The 12,382-nt window shown below is 37.9% G+C and overlaps 1 protein-coding gene across 1 annotated transcript in view; it reads right to left on the reverse strand.

Annotated features, from left to right (window-relative positions):
• The window catches only part of gfra1b (gdnf family receptor alpha 1b), a 74,433-nt gene that overhangs the window by 40,790 nt on the left and 21,261 nt on the right, over window positions 1-12,382 (reverse strand). Inside the window, exon 2 of the mRNA XM_079333913.1 lies at window positions 11,642-11,765. Coding sequence (XP_079190039.1) covers window positions 11,642-11,648 — 7 coding nt within the window. The 5' untranslated portion in view covers window positions 11,649-11,765. The remainder of the gene's footprint in view (window positions 1-11,641; window positions 11,766-12,382) is intronic.

The following is a 12,382-nucleotide window of genomic DNA, read 5'->3' on the forward strand; positions in this document are numbered from 1 at the left end:
TTTTAGAAAGTTTTCTATTGTTCGATGGCGTATTTCACTTTTAATTGAGTGCTTACTCGAGGCATAGTTCAGTAACCTTAAAACAATGAACAGCAGCAAGGGACAATTGTATATTATGTCTTTAGTTTTTCTGCTTTTCCACCACTTAATGGACTTTAATGGGCTATTTAATTTACTAACATATTGTAGGCAGTGAACTCTGAACCTTAATGGGGATAATGCTGAGCTCTTGCCAGATGAGCTTAACAGACTCTCGACAATATGCTTATGCAGTGTTTTCAGCTATTGCAGCTTCAGCGTGTATAATGACCAAGCACACTGTAAGCCATATGTTTCTTAAATAGGATCCATTCCATACATACATTACAAACGCTTTATATGTTGAATATCTTAAATCCAACAAATACAGAGCGTGGCTTTACATTTTAACACTGCATGATGTTGTCAGCAGAGGGTTTAATGTGAAGTTGGAGGAAGAATCAAAGAGGCTCTGTTCCCAGAAGTTGCTCTTTATTCGCAGGAGATAACATTTGAACGGACTTGATTTATTTATTTCATAGGTCAAAAATTACATTAATCCAACAAGTAGAAACACAAGATGCATGAAAAGGACAAAAAGCTTTTGAAGGTGGCCCATTCAAAACAAAGAGGGTTTTTTTTTTTTTTTTTAGGGAGGAGGGAAAACATTAACATTTCAGGAAATGGTCAGCTCATAGAAGGTCAAGCTCAAGCATTAAGTGTTGACTTAGTTTAAAATGCTGCTTCAACTTTTCTCACACCTTTCCTACTTATTATCTTGGAGCTGCTGACTGCACACAACATCAATCACTGACTTAATGTTAGCAACCTCCTGCTTGTACTATTAGTACTGGAATTGGAGCAGTGCACATATTGCCCATAATGAATATAATTGAGGATCGCCTCCATTATTAAGGTTCATAGAGATGCATTTTTGTAGTGTTGTTAAAATGTACAGTTTGACTCATAGCTAATGTATATATTGTTTCTCTTTTTCCCGTACGAGAAAGGATTCTGATACGTGACAGAAAATGAACCGTGAGATTTGTGATTCTTTTCACCACTAGCGGCTGTTTCAGAGACATCATTTGGCCCGATGGATCACAAGAGCTCGCACGTGCCTCCGAGCTCTGCCTCACAACACATTTAAAAGCTGGTTATTCATTTCACTACCTGTCTGCCTGATGATTTACTGCGTGTTTAATGCGGCTATTTCATCATCACATCCCTTTCACCGCCGAATAAAATGTCATCACGTCCAGCAAGAAATGTCACCCATCAAAAGCACATGTTTGAGCACTACTAGACTGCAGACTGAAGCTGAAAAGAGGAAAATGGAACAAAACAAAGAGAGCTACAGTGTCACAGGAGTCTCTGAGTTCAGCCGAAGACTTGTTGGTTCTTCCACTGAAGTGTTTCCAGGGTTGGTCTGAGGACCAAGGAGTGACGACTGTTCTGTTACCACCTTGCAGTAGTACATGCACATCTTGTTATTACTCGAGGTAAGGCCTTTTATATGGTGCGTTAAAAGGAAGTGTGATTGGTGTTTCTGCTCATTTCCTGTTTCCCTGTGCAGCTTTTATCTCTGTGCAGGATTCAGCATTTCATCTATATCCAAGAGGAAAACACAAAACAGAGGGAAAAAAAGGAACTGAAGCACTCTTTTCTACAGTATCTCACCTCCAGTGGAGTGTTCTTATAAAACTCTGAGTGGAGCCGAAGTTTATGCCCTATTACTGTTCTGAGTTACTTTGAGAAAAAAAATTGATTTGTGGCCTCCGGTTCTCTTTGATGGATTGCTTTGACCGCCAGAATTAGACGTCTCCGGAGTTGTTTTCTCCGGCTTTAGGAATTGAATGAGGCAAAGAGGTATGACAAAGCCTTTTTACAATTCACTCAGTCATGGTGCCTGCATGTTATTATGTCACAATCGACTAAAGCAGGAGAAAGTGAAAAATCAGCAAAAAGGAAATCTTATTGCTGGACTTTTTTAATGTAGACCTCAATCTGGGTGTGTGTAGCCATGAACAATCTCTCTGTGCTTCTTTTCAATGAGCACTCTGACTCGCTGATTGTGTGCATGGATTTTATTGTGCTGCTGGTGTTGCTGCTTCAGCTCTTCTGCTGTATATTCATGCAGTGAAACTTCCAAAACAGGGCCTCTTTCATCTACTTGTCTATGTCCTTTGGGTCCCTCCACCTTCTTTATCACTGCTCTCATAAACAACTGATTCACAGTATTTGTTATTCCTACAAACTCGTTAAAATGAAATTGCCAAACCAATAAAGGTTCTCTGTTGTCAGCCCATCCTTGTTTATCTGGAAGCTCCACAGAAAGCTCCTATCTCCTAACTGTTAGGTATTAAACATTATTTACACCATTGAACACCTACTGTAGGCAAGACAGCCAAGCCTCAGTTCCTTACTGGATGCTATACATGAGTATGCAGAGTTGGGCTCAGTAAATTTACGCAGTTAACAGTAAATGCATTAACAAAGACTTTTGATATCAGCTTATTGATATCAGTCAATTCTGTTCATATGAACTGAAGTTTCATAGGTAGGTACTGTCACAAAACGATCAGCTTTTTGCAAAGTCAATATATTTGAGTTATATGGAAAGGCCCTGATGACTAAAAAAACTCAAAAAATACACACACATCTGTAATGAAAATCTTTTCGATTTTACACAACTGCTTTTTTGTAATCTTCACTAATTGAATACTAAGCTAGAAAGATAAGACTCCTGTGATTCCGTCCATGTGAACCATTTAACGATCCATTCAACACAGCTGCCACAATCTGTCGGACAACTAAAAAACAACTAAAAAGTCCTTTGGATTAATTTTCCTTTCCATTTGGGGATTCGACTGGGCTCTCCCAATCATAAAATTACAACACAAACAGTCCAAAGATCCATAAAGTGCTTCAAAATGTCTGCCCCTCCCAGTTTTTTTAAAGTACAAATGCAGCAAATAGTGTTTTTTTTTAAAGTGTTTCTGTACTTCGAGCATTATTTGATTGGAGATTATTGTCACTTGAGATATGCTACCGCTGAAATCTTCAACAGTCCAGTACCAAAACTTCATCCAGATACTCTGACAATGCAAATGGAGTGAGTAGTGAATTCATGTCATTTTTTGGTAATTGTAGCATTATTTGATAAGGCATTTGGAGAGCCTCTGCTTATGTTTTGTGCTATGGTTGTGTTATTTGACAAGGCATAACATCTAGACAGAACATCGGAAATACATTGTTCACAGTTTAAACATAGTTAAAAGAAAGGTACAAGAACAGGAAGTCTTGTTGGAACAGTATGAGGCAAATGAGCTTGACTAACTAAATTTTTTCCCCCCAAAATAACATCTAGATTTTAAAAAATGATATACAAAAGATAATGATAATTAACCATTCCACATATCCACCATGTCCAAGTTGTTTCTAAGTAGCACTGGGAGCAATTGTCCTCTGTGCAGGTTCTACTTACAGTCTTCCATAAATTATATAACCTTATAAACCTGTGAGCAGGACGTTGGCTTAGCCAAAATAAAACAATAAAAAATGTTAAACTCATGGCAAGGAATGGTCTTCTGAATTACTCATTTGGTTAAAAAAACATTTGATATCAGCCCATTTCAGACAATATATGTTGTTATTGATTTATTGGTCATAGGCTACGGATATGTTTTGGGGCTTACAATACTAATGAAAATAAATGACATATCGGTCATTCTCTGATAATTATCTTCATGGAAAGGGGCAGACAAGATTTAACGGTAGGCATATAAGAAGTTTCAAACACTGTTTGTTCAAAGGTTTCCCGCTTCCTTCTTTATGCATTGAGTTCTCTGATATCAGCGTTCATCAACTGCGCATCGAAAATTCCCACACATTAAATATGTAAACTGACATGTTTTCAGTATCCTGAGGAGTGTGAACACCCTGTTCGAATTAGCATAAAGTATGAAATTGGGACACAGCTTGTGGGCCACAATCTCTCCCACACAAAGATGCTAAAAGAGAATAAATGCAAGACTGTGAGCCATTTCTTACGAGTTAACCATTTTGCTATGCAGCGGATGGCTCATACTATCAAGTGCTGAATTAATCGAGGCAGCAGAGCAAAACACAGGTACCACAGCTCTGACTCGCCTGGGAGGCTTAACCTCTCTTTAAGTCTGTGGCGCCTTTAACCAGGAACATGTGGGGTTTAGTGCTGAAAGTAGCCAAAGTCACTGCTGATATGGCCCGTAAGGCTAAAGTTCCCAAATTAAAATGTAATGGTATTATATCTGCTTTTTTTTGCAGTAACTGTTAAAAATGATTGTTGTTTATAACTCTATCAATGTCAACCTGTTCACTTATTCACAAGAAAGGAGAAGGAGTAGAGTAGGAAACTGGGATTAGAGAGGGAGAACACTTAGGGTTGGAGGTGGCCGCTCACTTGGAGGACAATGGCCTCTGCACACAGGACGTGTAATAAAAGCATAAGGCTTTCTTGCGTCCCATAATGCAGTTAATTTATGGTTGTCCAAGATCGTCTAAGGTTACATGATCTTTCAGTTTCGATGTATTTATCACTTTAAAAGCATTGAAATGGAGTTACAACAATGGCGATTCTGATACTGATACCAGTATCAGTAATGACCTCCGAAAACACTTGAACTGTTGTACTGTATCACTGCCAGCATTCTCTGCACCCCACCCCCCCACCCCCCCTTTCACACAGTCACACAAGCACACAAAAAATTGGAGGTCAAATAAATGAATCTCTAAATAACAACCAACCGGGCTGTGCTTTTGGAGAGGCGAGAGAGAGTAACACAATTGGTAGTCAATTTGAATATTTAGTCTTTCTATAAAAAAAATACAATGTAGTTGCTTTTGCGTTTCATTTTTTGGTATTTCAGACATTAAGGTCATTTTTTCACTCGCTATTAGGTAGAGCTTTCATAAGCTCCATAAATAGCAGTGGTGGAGGTAACATAGAGTCTTCCCCGTAGCCTTCCTCCAACCTTTCCAGACATGTTGATGGCCTATGATAAACTCCATTGCCATAGTGAAGGCTGGAGGGGAAATTATTCTCCCTGGCATGATGGTTATTTGCATATGATGCTGTAGTACAGCTGCAAAGTACATCTTGGTGTCTTACTAATGTGACAGATTGTGCATGATGTTTGGAGCCCTAGATTTTCACATTCTCGTGTCTTATCACATTTCTCCACATGTTATATTTTGATTATTCAGTCTGGTCTGCATTATACATTAAAGCTGGCTTTCTTTGTGAGCTGTCATGAGTTTACACAACACTATCTTTTATTAAACATTTATCACTGATTACGCACACACAGGGCACAGAAGGGCATTAATGAGGATAACCCTGTTTAAGGGCTTGAATGAAAACACGTCAAACAGTCAGTTGTTTCACCATTCTTCTTCTTCTGCTCTGAATATTTGATGTAAACTTGGCTGATGGAATCTAGCCTTTCTTTCGAGATTTACTTCTTATTTATTCATTCAGTATAATAGTTCTTTCATCTGTTTTGTCATCCTCATTGCTGCTTTTTAAAGGAAAAACGCTTGTAACATGAAAAACAAAATTTGGAAGGCATACAACTTGATCCTATGCGCTTTCAGGATGATCAACCAGTGTCATAGTTCTTGGAGTTTGACGGTAGTTTGATTTGTCTTCTTTGTTTTCACTTTAGACTCAAAAGAATCTGTGATCAAATGTTGGAATAAGTTATAGAAGAGAACTTTTTTTCAGTGACGTCAACCACATCAAACAAAAAAATGTGACTGAGTTTTTTTTCTTAATGCATGCATTTTGATTACATAAAGGCACAAATTTTTGAGTGCCAACAGGGACAAGGAAAGTAAAACACATGACACCTATTCTGAAAAATCTATATGTATATAAAATTGTGTATATATATATATATATATATATATATATATATATATATATATATATATATATACAATTAAATTCAAAACATTACTTTTTGTCCACAAAGCATTAAATTGTAAGGTACCTTGAAGGTGGGGTAGGTAATTTCCTCCAGATATACTTTTTAAGTTTTTGGTTGAAATTGTCTTTATGTCCTGACAGTAATTAAGATCTTATGTGCTTTGAAAAGGAACAAAGAAAATCTGTCATCCGTAGCAACTGTAAGCCTGTAAAAATGTCGTAAACATACATACATGTCTCGTTTTTTATAAACCAATCAAGCCTCTCTACTCCATGCATGCACGAGTCCAAACTCAAATAATGAGCTAAAATCTTCTTCTGGACCAATGGTGCAAGTGCATGTAAGTGAGGGGCAGGGCTTTTGAGGGAGCACAGAGGGGAGGGGGTGGAGAATGGAGAGAAGGCTACTTTCAAAATATCTTTCTGCCTTGCTCAATGACTTCAGCCCACTTAGATCCCTCAGATCAGCAGGTATGGGCATGTTGATCTAATTAATGATTCCGTTCTGTGGAACAAACTTCCTGCTGACCTGAGGTCTATCGAAACTTTAATTTCTCTTCAGAGCAGTCTAAAAGTATTGCTTTTCTCTGCTGCCTTTGGCTGATAGTTCATCTTTGTGTGTGCACGCGCCTGTGCACGTGCCTGCGTGTGCGCGTGCATGCACGTGTAAACTATAGGTGAATGGTCATGTGCTCAGGTGTATAGTTGTATGGAATGCAGGATCCTGATTTAAATCATTTTTTTAATGTTGGTTTTGTGTTTGTAGTATTGAGTTTACATTTGTATGACGTGCTCTACAGATGAATTACATATTTTACACGTGTTTACATTGTGTGAAGAAAAATGGTTTCACTGTAGCTGTAAGGCTTAGCTCCACCTCAGAGTGTTCCCAGACTGATTGGAAGTTAGATGGAGATGGCGTTACCATTATGGCAACAGCCATTGTTGGACTTCATACTGTAACACCTCTTCATAAAGCAATTGGTGATGTCACTGAGACTGTCACTTTAATTCAGTCAGTGCTAGAGACAGCAGTTGTAGCCACCTTGCTAAGCTAGGCTCTGAATAGTTAACAGTACTAGCTTGTTGGTTGTTACATTGTGCCATGATATTATGATTTAGTTTGACCTTTATCTTATTAATGTACTTATTTGTACAACATGTTGGATGTCAATAAACTTTACTTTCAGGAAACTTTAAAACTGAAGCTTTAGCTGTAGCTAACTACTAGTTAGCCTTGAGTAACCAAAAATATGTAACTGCAGCTTGTTTTTAAACCCAAAATCAAATTTGGCTTATTTTTTTAATCCAAAATCCAAATCTTTAATACACACGTTTTAAATGGAAATTTCAACAAGATAAACTCTTGCTACAATAGACTGAATTTCATTTGGCTTGTTGTTGGATTTTAATAGAGATATCCAGCCTGTGACAAGGTGCCAGCCATAAACAGCTTCAACACAGACATGAGATGTTGTCTGGCAAGACTGATGTCTTTTCTTAAATAATACAATTCTAATCAATCAAGCTACCACAGTACAACAGCTGAGCCATTTTTAGTTGACGTGATACAATGTGTGTATTGTGATATCTGATTACACAAGGAAGAAAGCTGGAGGCGACTTCAGAGATTCATGATTCAACATTTAAATACCATTTCTCTTGGAAAAATATCTTAGCTGCTTTGACCATGAATCCTCAATGGTCAACTATAGAGATTTTGTACATGTATATAATTATTATAATAATGTGCAGTTTTTGATGGCTGAAAGATATGGCCTACATGCACATGTGTTTACCTCTATTATAATTACCAAGCAGTTAGAGCATCTACAATAATATGTTTACAATGCATTACCATGCCCTTCATTTGCATCTATATGTGTCAAAAGGGATTACAGCTGCACAACGCAAATTGAGCTATGGCAGAGGTTGTGTTTTTCTCTCCCCCATGTTTTTCTCTTTGTTTTTATATGAAAGAAATTGACCCTTTTATTTCTCTGCATTGACCTGTCATAATAAAGTCTTGTTTTGCTATCAGAGCTTGTATAAAGAAAATTAAATTACAAAAGTCAAACATTATTAATAAAATAACTGCTTTAAATTGGCTGTTTTGAATCTTGCATTTAGTGTCTTCACATGAGTAGCACATAATTATTAGATTCAGGGACAGTTCATTTCTAGGCTAACCCATGCTTTAAATTTATGCGGTCATGAGCAAACAAGGCCAAAGCTGCACGTTAACTGCAGGATGTATTGACATTACTCTTAGTCTAATGACCATCCATGGTAATGATTCCTCATGTGGAGTTTTTTTTGCTGTTCTGAATAGGCAAAAGACCTTAGAACTAGTATTTTGTTGCTTTTTGTACGTTGCCCAGTCTGTTTGTTTGTCTCATTTCATATTTCTAGTTCTGCCCCTCCAATCTTCCATTTTCTTGGCTCATAATGTTTCAGCAGATGGCTGTCTAGCAATAAGTCTGGTCCTGCTTGATGTTTCTGCCTGTTCAAATGACATTTCTTACCACTGTGTATAGGGGAAATAATGCTGGATCTCTTTACACAATAGCACATTGATTGATGGACATTGATGGATACATACATACATACATACATTCATGTATCTATCCACGGTAATAAATGTCTTTCTTCCATTAACAAGCAATACGTCTTAATATTCAAGATGTTTATGGTTGTTTGGATTAGAAAAGAAGGAAAGAAGAAAATAACTCCTTAGGCCCAATGTTCATCAAATCATGGGACATACAATGCTGTGAGTGAACCTCAGCATTATTTCTTCATTTTTATGCATATCACCCGTGCATACAGTATGCCTATGTGTTCCTAGCAGTACAGATGGCGCTTAGCTCAGCCTCAGGTGACAAACTATCTTAAATAAAATACCTCATCAAGATGATTGACAAGGAGCTGGAGTAGACATTTCCCTGCTGAGGAGGGAGAAGGGACGACGCAGATGTGGCATACGAGCAACTTCAATACTACTCCAGTTCTCACTGAGATACCACTGTATTGTTTCAGCCCAGAGTTAGTGATAGTATTTCACACTTTAGTTTGCAGCCGGAGACAGTTGTTCACTCTACAGTATTGAACAAGAGATTACCTGCCTCTACCTGCCCCCCCCAACAACATATGAAGTGTTTCCTTGTTCAGTTATCATTGACTGGATAAATTGTACTCTTCCTGTATAAAAGAAACATTGCTGTAGAAGTCCCCCCACCCAAAAGAAGAAAAAAAACCTGAATAAGCCTCTCAATTGTATCTTCTGTTTAGTTTTTTCTTTGAGGCACTAGAATTTTTTTACTTCAATTTCCCCTTAAATTTCCATTACTGAGAACTAGTAGTGTTACCAGTTTTAAGTTCCTAGGGCGATCCCTTGGGCAGCTTCTTTCTATGGTGCATAAATTCTTTTTTTCCAACAGCAAAACTGCTTTGCTAAGGAAAATAATTTTCTTTCTTAACACCCCACATTGAAGTGTTTCGTCTGACGCTGCATCTGTGAGCAGATTTTTGTTAATGCAGCGCCAAGATCTTAATACTAGTGAATATTATGATCAAAGTGCTTAAGAGGTTAAATCATTTCTTTGAAAGCCTGTAAATCATGCTTAAGCGTTATAAGAAGGACTACACATTCTTAATCTGTTTAATTTGCTGCTTTTTCTAAGATTTTTTAAAAAATATTCAAATCAATCCTTGAGTTTCACGCTGCACAAAAATTTAAATGAATGCGCCTGGCAGTTCAGATGTCACCCCACTCCCTACATAATGTGATCCCGGAGGAATTCGCAAACACTAATTAATTCTATTCGAACAATCACGTTTGTTTTGGAGTAATTGAAAGCAACGGGGAAAACACTTCATCACTTTTCAGAATGACTGAGGGGGAAAAAACAAAGTGACATTTTGAAATGAACGTCAGGTGACGCATCCTATGAAATGAACAACAGGGTAGTTCTATACAGGCCCATGATATCAGAAGAATGTAGATGAGAAGCCTGTGATGGTTTGAACTGCTGCAGATGTTCAGCCGGTAGGAAAAGTCTGTGATGTGCTTTTGATGAAAGATAAGAACTACGGTGCAGCAGCAGAGTGGGTACATAAATCAAAAGACAGATAAACGATATGAGATACTGCCAGTTCAGCAGATGACACTCGCTACTTGTTTAGACTGCGCAACAACAGATACAATGCTGTTAAATGGAGACATGTGGACTACTCAGTGGGCTCTCATCAAAACATGTGGGACTACAAAAAATTGGCCCTAATACCAATGGGACATTAAGCTGCTTCAAAGCATTGGCATTATATGTAAATGATGCTCATTTAAATGAAACAAAGACCTCGCCAAGCAAAGCTACAATGGTTCCCACACACCTGTTCTGTTTGGATGCAGTGTTTGGTTAATTTTGAGGCAATTTGGCCTCAGAAAAGTGTCCGTTGTGTTGGTGTTTTCCTGTATTACAAATCATAAACGGCTGTTTCATAATGTCTGTCGATTACCAGAATCATTGGAAATGAGGAACACGAAGCAGACTCTTACATATGAGTGAGGAACTCAACAATTTACTTTACAAAGAAAGTATTTCAAAACATTTTATGTTTCAATGGCAAACAGTGACAGTATGGGGCTTACAAAAACTAAATGTCAGCAACTCTGTTTCCTGTCACATATCACGTGTATATTTAAAGTAATGTAACTGTAATGTTCAAACTGACAAAAAACACAAGTTACAGATCCATGCTTAGAAGCAAAGTTTCTCTAGTTAGAGACACAATAGCCCTTTACGTAGTGTGATTCTTCAACATTGCTGTTATGAAGCATCGCCATTTTTACATTCATTAAATCTCACTAATTACTCAGTGATGTTTTCCCTCAATGGCGCCACTGATCCTGTCTCGCCCCTGTAACATTACTATCAACCTTCTGTTACTACCTCTGATGGCGGCACAGAGGTTGTTTTAAATGTGCCATAGAAATAAACTTTGATTGATTGATTGATTGGGTCACTTTGTCCCCTATTACAGGCATCAATAGTGAATGTGGGATGCCACAGAAGCAGAAATGGGCAATCTAAAGGGCTAATATCATTCAAGGCTGGGGCCAATGCTGCTAACGTTAGGGTAGTTTGTTTCTTATTGCTGAACTTGTTCCTTCAGTTTACTCTGCGAGGCCATCCAATGGCTTATCAGTTACATCACATTCAATCAAGACTATAATGTAGCCTACAACTGTTAAATAATGAGAAAAATTTACTCTAACACAAATGCGCCATGCACTATTAACAGAATATAACCACAAGCACAACTATTCTCTAAATCTCATTGTCTGTGGTTCTTAAAAAGGAGTGCACAAACCAGAACAACTAAAATGTTTGATATTCTGCTTCCCATCAAACTGAACCTAAGGATGACCCTTGCATCAAAGTCGAAGCCGAGTACTGCTTTGCTTTGGGTTTTATCAGACAGTAAGAATTCAACGAGGTAAGAGCCTTGTTCATTTATTCATACAGACAGTAATTGAGTAGCCTTATAAGAATTTCTCATACTTAAGCAGGTGAACTGGTGTGCTGCAGCATGCACTGTATGTCAATTCAACCCCTGCTAATATGGCTTTTCACTATCTGTATGACTCACCAAGCATTGTCTCTCTATCCTGCCCGGCGATATATCTTTCCTCACAGGACGCTGCTTTACTTGTAGGAGCAGATCCTCCTCGCCTTCCAGTATCCCCTCAACAGTGTATTCATACGGGAAACGCCTTTAAGTGAAGACACGGATACAATGTGGTTGAATATGTCATCATTCATTACATCTTTAACAGTAAGATTCCTTTTTGGAGCTGTCGTTCTGGTGCTGTTTGTTATTGTAGCTGAGCTGTAGGAAATGAGCGGAAAGCTAAGTGGCAATAATGCTTGGGGTATTAAAGAATTCATGCACCCCCACTCCAACCCATTTATACAAAGGGGAAGCCCTTGGACACTTAATGCCTTTTTTCTCTTTGCTAATTCTCTTTCAGGGTTTTAGTGGACTGGAATGTACCCAGTATTTACTGGGCGGGAGGCAGAGAATGTCAAAGCCAAAACATTAAAGAGCCAGGAAAGAAAGGCCGTTTAGAGTCTCCAGTGACTCCAAAAATGGAAAGAGGCTCATCCAGACTTCCCACCATGCTGCCTGTCCAGTATAGATTTACGATCTAATTATAGTGTTGCAAAAACAGAAACCCACAATTTGAAAGCTGTCAACAGATGTTAGTATTAATTTTTTTTTTTTTTTTTTTTTTTAGAAAATATGTTCTTAATTAAAAAATGTTATCATTAACAACAGAAAATTGTCTCAAGAAGAAAAAAAAAGCTATAATGGACAGTAATAGAGAAT

The sequence above is a fragment of the Symphodus melops genome (assembly GCF_947650265.1).
Source record: "Symphodus melops genome assembly, chromosome: 21".
NCBI lineage: Eukaryota > Metazoa > Chordata > Actinopteri > Labriformes > Labridae > Symphodus > Symphodus melops.